Source organism: Chrysemys picta, chromosome 1, assembly GCF_011386835.1.
Source record: "Chrysemys picta bellii isolate R12L10 chromosome 1, ASM1138683v2, whole genome shotgun sequence".
Lineage (NCBI taxonomy): Eukaryota > Metazoa > Chordata > Testudines > Emydidae > Chrysemys > Chrysemys picta.
In genome coordinates, this window is record NC_088791.1 from 358,789,572 (window position 1) to 358,807,324 (window position 17,753).

The following is a 17,753-nucleotide window of genomic DNA, read 5'->3' on the forward strand; positions in this document are numbered from 1 at the left end:
ATAACTCCAAATGGTAGCAGAAACGTAGTATCTGCCAGTTTCCCAACAGTCTCTCAGGGATACCCAGAATAACTCAGGGGATCTCAGTCTTCTCATTCAGTTATTCTGCCCTGTTAGAATCCAAACAGTTCAGAGATGAAGTTTCTTTCCTTGTGTCCATACTTACAGCTTTTTCTCACAGAAAACAAGCCAACTAGATCACTACCCACGTGGGCTCTTTCTTTGAGGGTTGAGAGAGAGGAATACATGGAGAGTCTTTGATCTCTGATCATCACATACAATCACTACTTGCCTTCAAATGCACAAAAATTAGCACCTTAATATTAAAGTTCTTCATTTGCATTACACAAGGCTTCTTACTTGTTTGATGGGTTATTTATTTACACTGGTATATACAATGTAAATGTTTACTATTGCATTCTAATAGGATACAGATAAGTGAAAACAATGCATGCAGCATCCCATTAGTTTTCACGAAATTTAAACCCCAAATGCATTCTTATACATTTAACAATCACTTTGTTTTATACTAATATAAAGTGAATTGACCTGGCTTCCAGCTATGCGTTTGTCAGTTCTCAGCTGACACCTAGATCTTGGCCAGAGCTGGTACTTGGACTGATTTCAGTACCAGGCAAACTGGTTGAAAATTTAGTAAAGAACAGAATTATCAGACACATAGATGACCATAATTCGTTGGGGAAGAGTCAACATGGCTTTTGTAAAGAGAAATCATGCCTCACCAATCTATTAGAATTCTTTGAAGGGGTCAACAAGCATGTGGACAAGTGGGATCCAGTGGATATAGTGTACTTAGATTTTCAGAAAGCTTTTGTCAAGGTCCCTCACCAAAGGCTCTTAAGCAAAGTAAGCTGTCATGGGATAAGAGGGAAGGTCCTCTCATGGATTGGTAACTGGTTAAAAGACCGGAAACAAAGTGTAGGAATAAATAGTCAGTTTTCAGAATGGAGAGAGGTAAATAGAGGTGTCCCCCTGGGGTCTGTAGCAGGACCAGTCATATTCAACATATTCATAAATGATTTGACAAAAGGGGTAAACAGTGAGGTGGCAAAATTTGCAGATGGTACAAAACTACTCAAGATAGTTAAGTCCCAGGCAGACTGCGAAGAGCTACAAAAGGATCTCTCGAAACTGGGTGACTGGGCAACAAAATGGCAGATGAAATTCAATGTTGATAAATGCAAAGTAGTGCACTTTGGAAAACATAATCCCAACTATACATATAATATGATGGGGTCTAAATTAGCTGTGACCACTCAAGATCTTGGAGTCATTGTGGATAGTTCTCTGAAAACATCCACTCAATGTGCAACGGCAGTCAAAAAAACTAACAGAATGTTAGGAATCATTAAGAGAGATATGAAGATAGAAAATATCATATTGTCTCTATATAAATCCATAGTACGCCCATATCTTGAATACCATGTGCGGATGTGATTGCCCCATCTCAAAAAAGATATATTGGAATTGGAAAAAGGTTCAGAAAAAGACAACAAAAATGATTAGGGGGCATTTGGGGATTTAGTTGGGGATTGGCCCTGCTTTGAGCAGGGGGTTGGACTAGATGACCTCCTGAGGTCCTTTCCATCCCTGATATTCTATGATTAGAGGTATGGAATAGCTTCTGTATGAGGAGAGATTAATAAGACTGGGACTTTTCAGCTTGGAAAAGAGACAGCTGAGGGGAGATATGATAGAGGTCTATAAAATAATGACTGGTGTGGAGAAAGTAAATAAGGAAGTGTTATTTACTCCTTTTCCTAACACAAGAACTAGGGGTCACCAAATAAAATTAATAGGCAGCAGGTTTAAAAGAAACAAAGAAGGCCAAGATTATAACAGGGTTCAAAAAAGAACTAGATACATTCATGGAGGACGGGTCCATCAATGTCTATGAGCCAGGATGGGCAGGGATGATGTCCCTAGCCTCTGTTTGCCAGAAGCTGGGAATGGGCGACAGGGAATGGATCACTTGATGATTACCTGTTCTGTTCATTCCCATTGGGGCAGCTGGCATTAGCCACTGTCGGAAGACAGGATACTGGGGTAGATGAACCTTTGGTCTAACCCAGTCTGGCTCTTCTTATGTTCTTATGATGTTGATAAATTAAAGAAGGTTCAGAGAAAAGCTACGACATGGGAGGCGGGAATCACAGGCCAGGGCAGTCTGAGCCTCCCCAGACAGCCTAGCATGGCTCTGTCCTCAGACCCCCTCCTCCCTGCTTCCAATTCCCGCTCTTTCCCCGTGGCCAGGCTGGGGTGGCCACGCTGCCCTCTATCCCGGCGCTCTGGGGTTGGAGCCGCACTGCCTACCCCCTGCCCCGCCGCTCCGTGGCGGGAGGTGTGTGTTCTGCAGGGAGTGCTGGGGGGTGGATAGTGGCTCTGGTGCAGGGGCTCTGGGCTCTGTCGGGAAAGGAGTGGGGCCTCAGGCAGAAGGGGAGGGACTGGGGGTTAGCCTCCCCCAACGGGCGGTTCACGTGCCACCCATGAGCCGTGAGAATAATTAAAGGATTAGAAAGCATTCCTTACGGTGATAAACTAAACAGATCGAGCTCCTTGAGTCTATCATAAAGAAGGTTAAGAGCTGACTTGATTACAGTTTGAGTTACCTACACGGGAAACAAATATTTAATAATGGGCTCTTTAATTTAGCAGAGAAAGATGCAATATGATTCAATGGCTGGAAGTTGAAACTTGACAAATTCAGACTGGGAAGAAGGCATACATTTTTAATGGTGCAAGTTGTTAATCATTGGAACAATTTACCAGGGTCATGGTGGATTCTCCATCACTGACCAATTTTAAATCAAGCTTAGCTGTTTTTCTAAAAGATCTACTCTAGGAATTATTTGGGAGAAAGTTCTCTGGCTCGTGCTATCCAGGTCATCAGACTAGATCACAATGGTCTCTTTTGGCCTTTTAATCTATGAAAGTCTTTAGAGCAGTTTGGGGTTGCTTTTGCACACCAGGCAAAACTTTAAAAAGCACTAAGGTTTTTTTAAAAGGCTGGAGTTTTTCTACAAAAACTTATGTTACAGTATCTTCATATCATTCCTTTGTTTAAAGAATGAGGTCTGGGGGATATGCAGTGTCAGTTCTAATTCTGTTATTGCAGTCAGGGGCATATTGCTTCAGCTATGAAAGTCCCTACTGTGACAAAGTTCCTCCTCTATCTTGGTGGGTCCTGCGCTTATTGGCGGATTTTCTTGCCTCAGAGATTCACTATGTGGGTTGGGGAACAGTCCAGAGACCTTCCCCTCTGGGAGAACCCACAATCCAGGTCAATTGTGAGGTTTGGGGGGAACCCGGGCCCGCCCTCTACTCGGGGTTCCAGCCCAGGGCCCTGTGGACTGCAGCTGTCTATAGTGCCTCCTGTAACAGCTGCATGACCGCTACAACTCCCTGGGCTACTTCCCCATGGCCTCCTCCGAACACCTTCCTTATTCTCACCACAGGACCTTCCTCCTGGTGTCTGATAACGCTTGTGCTCCTCAGTCCTCCAGCAGCACACCCTCTCAGCTCCTTGCACCTCTTGCTCCCAGCTCCTCACACTCGCACCACAAACTGAAGTGAGCTCTTTTTAAAACCCAGGTGCCCTGATTAGCCTGCCTTAATTGATTCTAGCAGCTTCTTCTTTATTGGCTCCAGGTGTCCTAATTAGCCTGCATGCCTTAACTGGTTCTAGCAGGTTCCTGATTACTCTAGTGCAGCCCCTGCTCTGGTCACTCAGGGAACAGAAAACTACTCATCCAGTGACCAGTATATTTGCCCTCTACCAGACTCCTGTACCCCACTGGTCTGGGTCTGTCACATATCCCTCCCCCTTGCTCAACGCCAAGGGGTTGGGCAGCTTGGGACGCCAGACAGTGCACATGTGACAAGCCATCAGCGTTGCCATGACGGCTCCCTGCTCTGTGTTGCACACGAACTGGAAAGGATGGAGGGATAAGAACCATCTGGTCACCCTTGTGTTCTTCTCCTTGTTCTGCTGCATCCATTGAAGAAGGGGCATGGTCGGTCACGAGGACAAATCTGCGCACGAGCAGGTAGTAGTGCAATGTTTCCATGGCCTATTTTACAGCAAGGCATTCTCTCTCCACCACTGCATATTTTTGTTCCCTTGGAAGGAGTTTCCGACTGAGGTATAGAATTGGGTGTTCCTCCTCCCCGACCATCTGTGATAGAATGGCCCCCAACCCTACTTCCGATGCATCCGTCTGCAGGATAAACTCCTTGGTGAAATCAGGGGCTATCAGTACGGGGTTACTGCAGAGGGCAGTCCATAGGTCTGTGAATGCTTCCTCTGCTGCGTCAGACCATCTCACCAGATCAGGTCCACGGGCTTTCACTAGGTCTGTCAGGGGGCTTGCCCTTGTGGCAAAGTGGGGGATAAATCGTCGGTAATACCCCACCACACCTAGGAACGCCCGGACTTGTTTCTTGCGACTTGGTCAGGGCCAATTTTGGATGGCCTCTAACTTGTTCACTTGGGGTTTTACCAGACCTTTTCCAGACCAATATAGCCAAGATATTTGGCCTCTGTAAACCCTACAGCGCACTTGGCAGGGTTTGCTGTAAGGCCAGCTTGCCTGAAGGTATCGAGGACTGCCTCCACCTTCTCCAGGTGGGTTTCCCAGTCTGGGGTATGAATGACCACATCTTCCAAGTAGGCAGCAGCATAACTGTTATGCGGGCGTAATAGCTTGTCCATGAGGCGCTGGAAGGTAGTTGGGGCCCCATGTAGTCCAAAAGGGAGGACAGTATATTGAAAAAGACCCTCTGGTGTAAAGAACGCAGTCTTTTCCTTTGCGTCTTCTGCAAGGGGAATCTGCCAGTACCCCTTTGTCAAGTCTAGGGTAGTCAAGTATCGGGCATTCCCCAGATGGTCCACTAGCTCATCTATGTGAGGTATGGGGTACGCGTCGAACTGGGATACTTCGTTTAGTCGCCGGAAGTCGTTGCAAAATCTTGTGGTGCCATCAGGTTTGGGCACCAGCACGATTGGTCTGGACCACTGACTGCGGGATTCTTCGATGATCCCCAACTCCAGCATTTTTTTTACTTCCGCTTTTATTTCCTCCCTTTTTGACGCTGCCACCCGATAGGGCCTCACTGTTACTCTGGCCCCAGGGTTCGTGACGATGTGGTGATATGTCTCGGTTGTTCGACCCGGTTTTGTCGAGAACACATCTTGGTTCCAGAAGATCATCTCAGACACCTCATTCTTCTGGTCTGGTGTTAAATCGGGAGACACTCGCACCTGTTTGGAAGGCTTGTTTTCCTGAGTTAGGTCTTTTTGGACCGTTGTGCATGCCTCTTGTGCATGCCAGGGTTTCAGAAGGTTAACGTGATAAATCTGTTCTTGTTTTCTGCATCCTGGCTGCTGCACCTTGTAGGTTACTTCCCCCACGGGTTCAACCACGTCATAGGGCCCCTGCCATTGGGCCAGAAGCTTGCTTTCTGCCGTGGGTACCAACACCATAACCTGATCCCCTGGTTGGAACTGTCGCACATTTGCCTGCGAATCTAATGGGTTCGCTGGGCCTCCTGTGCCTTCTCCAAATGTTCCCGTACAATAGGGATAACCCGGGCTATCCTGTCTCGCATCTGCATTACATGCTCTATTATATTTCTCCCCTCATTGGGTTCCTCTTCCCAGATCTCTTTGGCGATATCTAGTATGTCACGGGGGTGACGCCCGTATAATAACTCAAAGGGGGAAAACCCAATTGTGGCCTGAGGTACCTCCCAGATAGCGAACATAAGGTAGGGTAGTAGGGTGTCCCAATCCTTCCCGTCCCGACTTACCACCTTCCTTATCATAGCCTTGAGGGTTTGGTTAAACCTTTCTACCAACCCATCAGTCTGCGGATGGTAGACCGAAGTTCTCAGGGTATGTATATGGAACAGCCTACAGAGGTCCTTCATTAGCTTCGACATAAATGGGGTTCCTTGGTCTGTTAATATCTCCTTTGGTAGCCCCACTCGGGCAAAGATCCCCACCAACTCCTTAGCTATCGTTTTAGAGGCCGTGTTTCTCAGGGGGACGGCTTCTGGGTAGCGAGTAGCATAATCCAGAATGACAAGTATATATTGGTGGCCCCGGGCTGTCTTCTCCAGGCGTCCCACTAGGTCCATGGCTATTCGCTCGAAGGGGACCTCTATGATGGGAATGGGTACTAAAGGTGCCCTCAAGTGGGAAAGGGGACTGTGCAGCTGACACTCCGGGCAGGAGGCACAGTACCTCCACACTTCTTCATGTACTCCGGGCCAGAAGAACCATCGTAGGACTTGTGCCAGGGTCTTCTCTACCCCTAAATGCCCCCCAAAAAGATGACTATGAGCAAGACTTAATACAGCGTTCTGGTGTTTTTGAGGTACTAGGATCATGCTGTACCTTCTGCCCCTGTACTGGTGCAACCCGGTATAAGAGATCCTTCATAGATTCTAGGATTGGAAGGGACCTCGAGAGGTCATCAAGTCCAGTCCCATGCCCTCATGGCAGGACCAAATACTGTCTAGACCATCCCTGATAGACATTTCTCTAACCTACTATTAAATATCTCCAGAGATGGCGATTCCACAACCTCCCTAGACAGTTTATTCCAGTGTTTAACCACCCTGACAGTTAGGAACTTTTTTCTAATGTCCAACCTAAACCTCCCTTGCTGCAGTTTAAACCCATTGCTTCTTGTTCTATCCTTAGAGGCTAAGGTGAACAAGTTTTCTCCCTCCTCCTTATGACACCCTTTTAGATACTTGAAAACTGCTATCATGTCCCCTCTCAGTCTTCTCTTTTCCAAACTAAACAAACGCAATTCTTTCAGCCTTCCTTCATAGGTCACGTTCTCAAGACCTTTAATCATTCTTGTTGCTCTTCTCTGGACCCTCTCCAATTTCTCCACATCTTTCTTGAAATGCGGTGCCCAGAACTGGACACAATACTCCAGTTGAGGCCTAACCAGCACAGAGTAGAGCGGAAGAATGACTTCTCGTGTCTTGCTCACAACACACCTGTTTATTCATCCCAGAATCATGTTTGCTTTTTTTGCAACCGCGTCACACTGTTGACTCATATTTAGCTTGTGGTCAACGATAACCCCTAGATCCCTTTCTGCCGTACTCCTTCCTAGACAGTCTCTTCCCATTCTGTATGTGTGAAACAGATTGTTCCTTCCTAAGTGGAGCACTTTGCATTTGTCTTTGTTAAACTTCATCCTGTTTACTTCAGACCATTTCTCCAATTTGTCCAGATCATTTTGAATTATGACCCTGTCCTCCAAAGCAGTTGCAATCCCTCCCAGTTTGGTATCATCCGGAAACTTAGTAAGCGTACTTTCTATGCCAATATCTAAGTCGTTAATGAAGATATTGAACAGAGCTGGTCCCAAAACAGACCCCTGCGGAACCCCACTTGTTATGCCTTTCCAGCAGGATTGGGAACCATTAATAACAACTCTCTGAGTACGGTTATCCAGCCAGTTATGCACCCACCTTATAGTAGCCCCATCTAAATTGTATTTGCCTAGTTTATCGATAAGAATATCATGCGAGACCATATCAAATGCCTTACTAAAGTCTATGTATACCACATCCACAGCTTCTCCCTTATCCACAAGACTCGTTAGCCTATCAAAGAAAGCTATCAGATTGGTTTGACACGATTTGATCTTTACAAATCCATGCTGGCTATTCCCTATCTTGGGTGAATGCCATCTGGTCCCGGTGACTTGTTAATGTTAAGTTTATCAATTAATGAGATAGGTATATCTCCATATAAAATAAAGTAAAAAATTATATCAGTTGATGATATATATTTATTATACATTTATAATGTATAGTTAATGATAATAACAACTTAACCTTTTACTTAGTGGGACTTCTGGTGGCAATCTTTGCTTTCAGCAATTCCCTTGAAGTTTGGTTTGTGTTCAGTTGTGCTAATATGCAGAAGTTCTCCTAAGTGGCTGTCTGTCAAAACGGATCGGTCCTTGGATTTCACATGTTTGAGTGTCGAGAAAGCAGACTCTCAAAGATAGGTTGAGGCAAACATTGAGATTAATTTTAGAGTTGCACCTCTGATGTTGGGATATTTATCCTTTGGTACAGATTTCCAGAAAGTAAGGGGCCCCTCTGTCTTCTGAACAGATTTCAATCTGTCATCTTCCAAAAGTTCTATTATTTCCATCTGGGATGTTTCTTCATCAGTGACTAAAGGAGGCTTTAGACAATCGGCTTCAGCGCTAAAAGGGTCAATCAGAAATCTGATTTGAGGTCTTTTCTGCTGCAGATCTTGGAATCTTTCCTCAAAACTGTCCTTAAGATCTTTAATCATGCTCACATACCTAGTTGTGCTCCATTTTAGGGGTTCTGCTGCATCTTCTTTTGATCTGGCTTGAAGTTGACATTGAGGGAAAGTGTGTCAGCTCTCCCTCAAGCATTTGTCTGTGAAACAACTGCAGTTTGTTCATGAAGGCAAATACACCTAGCACTAGATCAGACAGCAACTGGAATTTTCCTTGTAAGTCCATGTTTAGTTTATCCAAATGCAGCAAATGCTAAGTCTAGAACCCACCGAGGATCTGTAAGCTTGGGGTGTATTCTGTGCTTCTCCTCCATAAACAATTGTACTGGTTCCAGGAGCTCGAAAAAATGGGAAATAACTTCACCTCTTGAGAGCCATCAAATTACACAGTGAAATTGGCAGGGCAGTCGTCTTCATCCAGTTCTTCAATTAGATTTTGAAATTGTCTGTGATTGAGTGCATTTGAGAGAATGAATTTCACAATGTGCAAGACAGGTTTCATGATGTGATCAAATTTGAGATTTTTAGATACCAATTGCTCCCAATGAATAATACAGTGAAATGTCCAAAATTCGGGAAAGCTCTCGTCAGACTTACAAAGCCCTACTAATCCATTCGCAGGTCCCCATATGGACAGAGCCCTGTCTGTTGCAATGCCAGTGAGCTTCTGTAAAGACAAGTGGCTTTTTGCAACTACCAACATCAATGCCTCCCTTAGGTCTCGTCCATGAGTTCTGTCCTTTAGTGACACAATATCGAGGAGTTCTTCCCTTACAACACAGTCGTCAGACACAGTGCAGACAAATACTGATAATAAGGTTTATCCTCTGCATGGCACAACTTATCCAAAGCAATGCTCAAATACTCACACTGCTGAAGTTGCGAGTGCAGTTGCGATGCGATGTCACTGTTCAGGTTGGATATTCTGATACTATCGTGTGGCGTGAAAGTTGCAGGCCAGACATTTTCTTCTATAGATTCTCATTCTTTGGTAACAAGATTGAAATCACATCAGTGAGGCAGTTTTTATAAGCTCTCCTTCAGAGTAGGGCTTCTTCACACAAGCTGTGTGCCAGGCCACATAATAGGGGGCTAACATTACAGTCTGCGATCGGTTGGCAAATCTGGTTAACATCTGGGCTTCTACATCTGTTTGTTTTTTCAAAGTTTTCAGTTTTAAAGTGTGGAATGCAGAACCTTGTGGGAATTCTTGACCCATATGTGCATGGCTCGAAGCAAAATGATGCTGCAAGTTTGAAGATTTGAACTGAGAGACATACGTCTGGCAAAGAAGACACATGGCCTTATCATTGTGTTCAACAAAAAAGTTCTTATTCTCCCACTCCTGTTGGAAGCCTCAATTTTTCATCTGTGTATTTTTTCTGTTTGCACTTGCTTTCCATTGTTAGATGGTATAAGAAATTTTTTGATCAAAATTTTCCACACCGGCTAGTAACTGTGTGCTTTATTCAAGGAGACACTGGTGCCAGCCAGGGGGTGCTGGACCCCTGGCTCTGTCCCAGGCCCTGCCCCCCACTCGACCCCTTTCCCCAAGTCCCCACCCCCACCTCTGCGCCACCTCTTCCTGACCCTGACCCTTCCCCGAGTGAGCCATGTACTCACTCTTCCCACACACCCCTGCGCATCGCAAAACAGCTGATTGCAGCAGGTGGGAGGCACAGGGAGGGAGGAGGAGCGCCGATCGGGTGGGCCACCAGCAGGTGGGAGGCGCTGGGGAGGGGGGGCTGATAGGGCTGCTGGTGGGTGCTGAGCACCCACATTCTTTCCCCAGAGTCAGCTCCTAGCAGGAGCTGCATGTTACCTTCTGAAGAGCTGCATGCGGCTCCGGAGCCGCAGTTTGGCCACCCCAGATAAAGAATATCTTCTGATTGACTCAGACAAGAGGCATGGGTTAGGCTGACTATCCTGGAATTGCTGGCATATGCCTAGTCTCTCCCTCCAGCTGTCTAGTTCTACACTAGCTAGCGGGGACAGATTGAACAGACACTAGTGGAATTGCTAGGCAGTTGCAGGCTCTCTTAGAAGTCTGGAGTACAAAGCATCCAGTCTTGTGGATATTATTGAGGTCCCCCATGACAACTGCCTTGCAGTGATCCAGGCAGAAGATGCATCTGTTGCCTACGTGACCTTTCATGATCCAGCTCCTCTGTTCAGCTGACTGTGTCTTCTTTCTAGGCCAGAAGTACCTGTTTATCTATGGGGGCCGTTCTGCTGTGCAGCCTGTCCTGGGGGACTGGTATTTCCTGCATGTGGAAGAATTCTCCTGCAGAAGGGTAAGTACCCACAAGACCTTGAGAAATAATGTCTGCCCTAGCTCTGTGACTGGGCGCTCCAGTACTGGGAGCCCATTTAATGGTCCAGTGTTGTGAGTTGAGGCAATAGAGTAGATTGATTTAAATCACAGATTTTAATCATGATTTTAAACAGCAGGAAAGATACCTTGATTTAAATAATCAATTCTAATCTTGTTTTACATTTGTATTTTTTAGTTATTTTCCTATAGATAAGTTGATTCTCATTGTTGGTAAGCATTAAACCTTGTTATTTGCAATTAAACGTAGCATTTATATTAAAATTTAGTATTTCTCTGCTAACCAGGAGGATACACTACATCTGTACACATTTATTTAAGCAATTCTATAACTTCACATGTATTCAGGCTATTCTTTTTGACATTATTTTATGTTAGAAAATAGTGAATGACACATTTTTTATTTACTATATGATTTGTGTCAAGCTGCAATTGGAATTCAATTAAAAATGCACAAAAAGAGATTTTGTAATTGTTTTTTTATTAGTTGAATAGGCTGGATCCATAAGGGAAAAAAGTGTGTTTATCAAAATGTCTTGCATTTAAAACTAACTGATGTATTAAATAAGGGAAATATTATCTGTAGTTAGTGCATTTTGTAGGCCTTGCTGAAGCTCTAGGCATAAATAACAATATGAACCAAAGGCTGTGAACCAGAGAAAGCCAGGCGTTGGCCAAATAACACTACACTAGCTAACATTTTTAAGAGATGGCACAGGAATTCACCAACCCCTCATAAGATAAGGAGGGGATGACAGTTGGCAGTTTTTCAAAGGGACACTATTAAGGGCCCAAAAGCAAGCTATTCCGCTGGGTAGGAAAGATAGAAAAAGATAGAATATCTGGAGATATTTAAGAGTAGGTTAGATAAATGTCTATCAGGGATGGTCTAGACAGTATTTGGTCCTGCCATGAGGGCAGGGGACTGGACTCAATCACCTCTCGAGGTCCCTTCCAGTTCTAGAATCTATGAATCTATGACAGGATCATGGATAAGGATGTTTTGTTCGAACTAGCATGTAACTAACAACATCTGGAGTGTGCTATATAATGTGTTTTTATCAGAGTATAGAACAGGGGTCAGCAACGTTTGGCACGCAGCTCGCCAGGGTAAGCACCCTGGTGGGCCGGGCCAGTTTATTTACCTGCTGATGCAGCAGGTTCGGCCGATCGCGGCCCCCACTCGCCGCGGTTCGCCATCTCAGGCCAATGGGGGCGGCGGGAAGCGGTGCGGGCAAGGGATGTGCTGGCCACGGCTTCCCGCCGCCCCCATTGGCCCGGGACGGCGAACCGCGGCCAGTGGGGGCCACGATCGGCCGAACCTGCCGTGTCAGCAGGTAAATAAACTGGCTCGGCCTGCCAGGGTGCTTACCCTGGCGAGCCGCGTGCCAAACGTTGCCGACCCCTGGTATAGAAGAAGAAGTCATAGGAGGGACAACTTTGTATTTGCTGAGGGGACAGCATCCTGATGTGCTGACTGAGCATGTACCTTGTTGTGAGCATACATGTATTAGAATCATAGAGTTAGAAGGGACTGCAAGGGTCATCTAGTTTAACCCCCTGCCCACATGCAGGATTTGTTGTGCCTAAACCATCCAACACCGATCCAGACTCCTTTTGCAAACCTTGTGAAGGAGCTTCCATAACCTCCCCAGGCAGTCTGTTAGATTGTCCAACTGTTCTTACAGTTAAGAAGTTTTTCCTGAGATTTAATCTAAATCTGCTATGCTGTAGTTTGATCCCATTGCCTCTTGTCCTGCCCGCTGTGGCAAGAGAGAACAACCTTTCTCCATCTTTTTTTATGGCAGCCTTTCAAGTATTTGAATACCACTGTCATGTCCTTCCTTAATCTCCTCTTTTCCAAACTAAACATACTGTGACGTGATCCCTGGGGTGCAACATGGGACTGTGGGACCGCTGTGACCCCTTAACTCCTAATCTGGGTTTTCTCTCACAATGCCTTATTGGTAGCAAGCAGCAAACCCCTCCAGGTGCTGTTACCACGCAGTACAACCACATGTGGAGCCCCACGTCCAGCCAGATTGCATGAATGCTCCCAGAGCCACTCATGAATCACACAGAGAAAGGCACCAGACGAATCCCCACGATCCCAGTCTTGTACCACTGGAATATACTGTCTTGTACTGCTCAAGACACTTTCTTGAGCAATTCAAGTTTACTAATTTACCAAGCACTTCAGTCAAACTCACTGGTAATGATAAACATTAGAATAAACTTATTGGTTACAAAAGATGGATTTTAAATGATTATCAGTGATAAGCAAAAGTCAGAGTGGTTACCAAAAGAAAATAAAAGACAAACACGTGGTCTAAATTCTCAACCTAATTAGACTAGACAATATCTGAACTAAGTAGTTTTTCTCACCCCACTGGATACTGCAGATTGTGTCAGGGTTCCCTCCCCACTCTGAACTCTGGGGTACAGATGTGGGGACCCGCATGAAAGACCCCCTAAGCTTATTTCTACCAGCTTAGGTTAAAAACTCCCCCAAGGCACAAATCCTTTCCTTGTCCTTGGACGGTATTGCTGCCACCACCAAGTGATTTAGACAAAGATTCAGGAAAAGGACCACTTGGAGTTCCTATTTCCCCAAAATATCCCCCTAAAACCCCTTCACCCCCTTTCCTGGGGAGGCTTGAGAATAATATACCAACCAATAGGTTAACAAAGTGAGCACAGACCAGACCCTTGGGTTTTTAGGACACTAAAAACCAACAAGGTTCTTAAAAGAAGAACTTTATTATAAAGAAAAATGTAAAAGAAGCACCTCTGTAAAATCAGGACGGAAGGTAATTTTACAGGGTAATAAAAAGATTTAAAATGCAGAGGATTCCCCTCTAGGCTCAATTTCAAAGTTACAAAAACAGGAATAAACCTAGGGAAAATTCACAAGCTAAACCAAAAAATAATCTAATGCATTTCCTTTTTATTACTTACAATTTCTATAAGTTTAGATATATCATTTCAGTAGGAGCTGGGTTACCTGCTTGGTCTCTCTCTTTGTCCCGAGAGGGAACAACAAACAGAGCACACACAAAACCTCCCCCCCTCCCCCCGATTTGAAAGTATCTTCTTTCGTTATTGGTCCTTTTGGTCAGGTGCCAACCAGGTTATTTGAGCTTCTTCTTCGAGTGATTGCTCAAGTGTATTCCACAGTAGGTGTGCATGCTCGCCATGTGCACCGGTGCCGGAAGTTTTTCCCTTAGCAGTACCCGTAGTGGGGGAGCCCCGCTGCGACCCCTGGAGTGGCGCCTCTATATCGCGCTATAAAGGGCGCTGCACGCTCCCCCCACCCTCAGTTCCTTCTTGCCGCCAGTGAAAGTAGTTGGAACTTTGTGCTTCAGCATTGCTGTAGCGTCTAACCTTAGTAGTACAATCTTCAACCGTAAATAGTTTTTCTATAGTCAGTGGCCTGGCTCGGGGCATGCCCCGGGCCCCAGGCATCAAGACGTGCGACTCCTGTCGCAATTCCATGCCCAGAAGCGATCCACACTCTCAGCGTCTTCGCTGTCTGGGAGAGGCTCACATAAGTGAGCGTTGCAAAATCTGTAAGTCGTTCAAGCCCCGGGCTAAGCGCGAACAAGATATCCGACTCTGGGCCCTGCTTATGGAGTCGGCATTGGCCCCGGCACCGGCGCGCCAACCCAACCCGGCGCCGGGCACCGCGTCCTCGGTGCGGAGCGAGGCCCCATCCACCAGTCGGCACCGCTCCCCCCGCCAAGAAACAAGGCAAGACCCAGCAACGCCGAGATAAGGACAGGGGTGAGGCCGGACCCGAGTTGAGCAGCCCACGATCCCCCTCGGGATCCAGACCTCTGACTCGCGTTGAGCGGAGTAGTCCGGCCCCGTCCTCTCCTGCGGTGAGGATGCCATGGACGCCAGAGGCAGCTCAGGCAGCGCGTGACATCCTCGTCCTGCCGGTGCCGAGCATGCCGCCTGAGTTGGGCCCCCAGTCCTGAGGGAAATCATCACTGGGCGCTCACCAGCCCTCCCCTGCCAGATCGGAGGTTGAGGTCTCTGCTCGATCCGCGGGGCCTTTCCGTAGCCCACGTCAGATCTCCACTCGGTTGACTGGGTCGCCTGAGAGCGAGTCTCTAGAGTCTTCCTCTGCCCAGAGGGGTCGCAGGCGCCAGGACAGAAAGCGTCGACATTCCTCTTCCAGCCGGAGTGATAGCAGATCTCGATGCCATCGGCACCGCCGCTCATACCACAGCACACGCCATACTCGGAGTACATCCCGACCGGCGCCGAGGCGTCGTAGCCACGGTCGCCGAAGGGACTCCGGAGATAGCAACTCGGATGTGTACATCTCATCGTCATCAAGGTCCAAATCCCGGGGTCAGAGCCGACATGGCCGGGACTGGTCCAGCCGCACGTACGGCATCGTGCGCTCCTCGGTAACTTCGGCCTTGGCTCCCAGCCGTCCTTCCTCGGGCCACATTGTCCCTCAAGAGCAAGTAGCTCTGATAGGACCTCAAACAGCTCAGTGGCAAGGGCCGCCCTGGCAAGGACAGTGGTGCCAGTGGGCACCGTGGCCCCAAGCGCCCGCACCGGCAAGGCCCCATTCCGTGGCTGGGGCATCCTAGGTCCACTCAGCGTCCCTGTCTCAGCACCGAGAGCAGTCCTCAGGTACCGAACCACTGGCACCGCGCCCAGACCCAGACGCGGAGTGCGACCCGAGGGTACCGCCCGATGCCCTAGGGGTGGTACCGGTCGTCTCGTTGGCACCGGACAAGTCCATAGCGGCGCCGCCCCCTCCTTCTCAGGAGGATTTTAAGGCTCATCAAGAGCTTCTCCGACTCGTAGCCACCAATCTCCAGCTCCAGGCTGAGGAGATGGAGGAGCCGTCGGACACTTTGTTTAATGTCCTGTCCTCCTCGGCACCGGGCTGTGTAGCCCTACCGCTTCACCAAGGGGTAGCCAATATTTCTGTTGGAATCTGGCAAACCCCTGCCTCTCTGCCGCCCATTTCTAAGAAGGCAGAGCGGAAGTACTTCGTGCCAACAAAGGGGCAGAGTACTTGTACACTCATCCTACCCCGAACTCACTGGTCGTGGAGTCCGTCAACCACCGTGAAAGACACTGCCAGCCCGCACCCACCCCCAAGGATAAAGATGCCAGGAGACTAGACACTTTTGGAAAAAAAGTTTATTCTTCTGCGAGTTTCCAGCTCAGGGTGGCAAACCATCAAGCACTTCTGAGCAGGTATGATTTTAACTTGTGGGGGTCTCTGCCAAAATTCGAGCTTTCCCTCCAGGAAAAGGACAGGAAGGAATTCAGGGCTGTAGTCGATGAGGGTGCGGCAGCGACGAAAGCGGCACTCCAGGCAGCGTCGGATGCGGCCAACACAGCGGCTCGTTCGATGGCCTCTGCTATCTTCATGTGACGGGCATCGTGGCTCTCGCTGTCGGGGCTGTCCGTGGAATACCAGTCACTCATGCAGGACCTGCCCTTCGATGGCAAGGCCCTGTTTGCGGACCAAATGGACACTCGTCTGCACGGGATGAAAGACTCCCGCACTACCCTGCAGACTTTCAGCCTGTATGTCCTGCCAGCCAAGGACAAACCCAGGTCGCAGCCCCTGGCACCCTCCGTAAGGGGCAGATATGAGCCCCCGCCTAAGAGGCCTAGGGACCAGAGGCGCAGGTCACAGCGCCAGTCCCATTCGGCCCCACGCCCCGGCCCCTCGAAGGCAAGAGGCAGGGGAAGAGGCGTTTTTGACTCTTTGCAGGGGGCCACCGGGCCTGTTGCCAGGGAAGCCCCCCAGTTAATAAAGTTGGGTTTTGGCAACTGTTTATCTGCCTTCAGAGTGCAATGGTCCCGTATAACGTCGGACCGGTGGGTCCTCAGTACCATCTCCAAGGGGTAGAGGCTGCAGTTCAATTCACCCCCACCCCACCATCCTCCATCCCAGGATGTCCCCAGAGACCCGGAGCACGTCCTCTTTTTAGATCAGGAGGTGACGCGCCTCCTCACCCTGGGCGCGATGGAGAGGGTACCTCAGGAATTCCAGGGCAAAGGGTTTTACTCCCGGTATTTCCTGATCCTGAAGGCAAAAGGCGTGCTCAGGCCCATCCTTGACCTGTGGAATCTCAACCAGTTTCTGGTCTGCTGCAAATTCCGTATGGTGTCCCTGGCCTCTATTGTTACGTCCCTGGACCCGGGGGATTGGTTCGCAGCCCTGGACCTCCAGGATGCGTACTTCCATATCCATATTTTCGAGGGTCACAGGCACTTCCTCCGCTTCCTGGTAGGGAGAGACCACTACCAGTTTACGGTCCTTCCCTTTGGTCTTTCCACGGCCCCCAGGGTTTTTACAAAATGCATGGCGGTAGTGGCAGCCCACCTCAGGAGGAACGGGCTGCAGATCTTCCCCTACGGGCTGCTCAAGGGCAAGTCTCAGTCCCAGGTGCAGGCGCAGATGAAATTCCTGCTAGATACCTGCATGAGTCTAGGCCTAGTGGTAAACGAGGACATGTCCACATTAGTCCCGGTTCAGCGTGGCCACGGCCTTCCTCCCCCGGGACAGGTTCGAGACACTCAAAGGTCTCATTGCCTCCGTCACGGCCCGACGGCACGGGTGTGCCTTCAAATCCTAGGCCATATGGCAGCATGCACCTCAGTGGTGCGACATGCCAGGCTCAGGATGAGGCCTCTCCAACTCTGGCTGGCCTCCCAGTATTCCCAGGCCAATGTAGTGGCTGACCATCCTTTTGAGGGCTTTTCACCTGCCCGGCAAGCACAACATGCTCACGGATTGCCTAAGCAGGTTTTTCTCCCAACAACACGAGTGGTCTCTACACAGGGAGGTGGCCAGGCGGCTCTTCCTAGAGTGGGGCACTCCCCAGGTAGATCTTTTCGCCACCGTCCAGAATTGCCTCTGCCCACAGTTCTGCTCCAGGGCAGGAGAGGGCGAAGGGGCGATATCGGATTCGTTCCTAATTCCATGGTCGTGCTGCCTGTTCTACGCCTTCCTGCCCTTCCTCCTGATAGGCAAGGTCCTACAGAAGGTAAAGGCAGACAGGGCGCGAATTATCCTGATAGCCCCGGATTGGGCCCGTAAACATTGGTATG

The 17,753-nt window shown here is 48.3% G+C and overlaps 1 protein-coding gene across 5 annotated transcripts in view; it reads left to right on the forward strand.

Annotated features, from left to right (window-relative positions):
- The window catches only part of LCMT2 (leucine carboxyl methyltransferase 2), a 517,091-nt gene that overhangs the window by 466,952 nt on the left and 32,386 nt on the right, over positions 1 to 17,753 (forward strand). For all 5 annotated transcript variants that reach the window (XM_065596795.1, XM_065596780.1, XM_008176240.4 and 2 more), the window contains one exon: positions 10,523 to 10,620. In XM_065596795.1, coding sequence (XP_065452867.1) covers positions 10,523 to 10,620 — 98 coding nt within the window. The remainder of the gene's footprint in view (positions 1 to 10,522; positions 10,621 to 17,753) is intronic.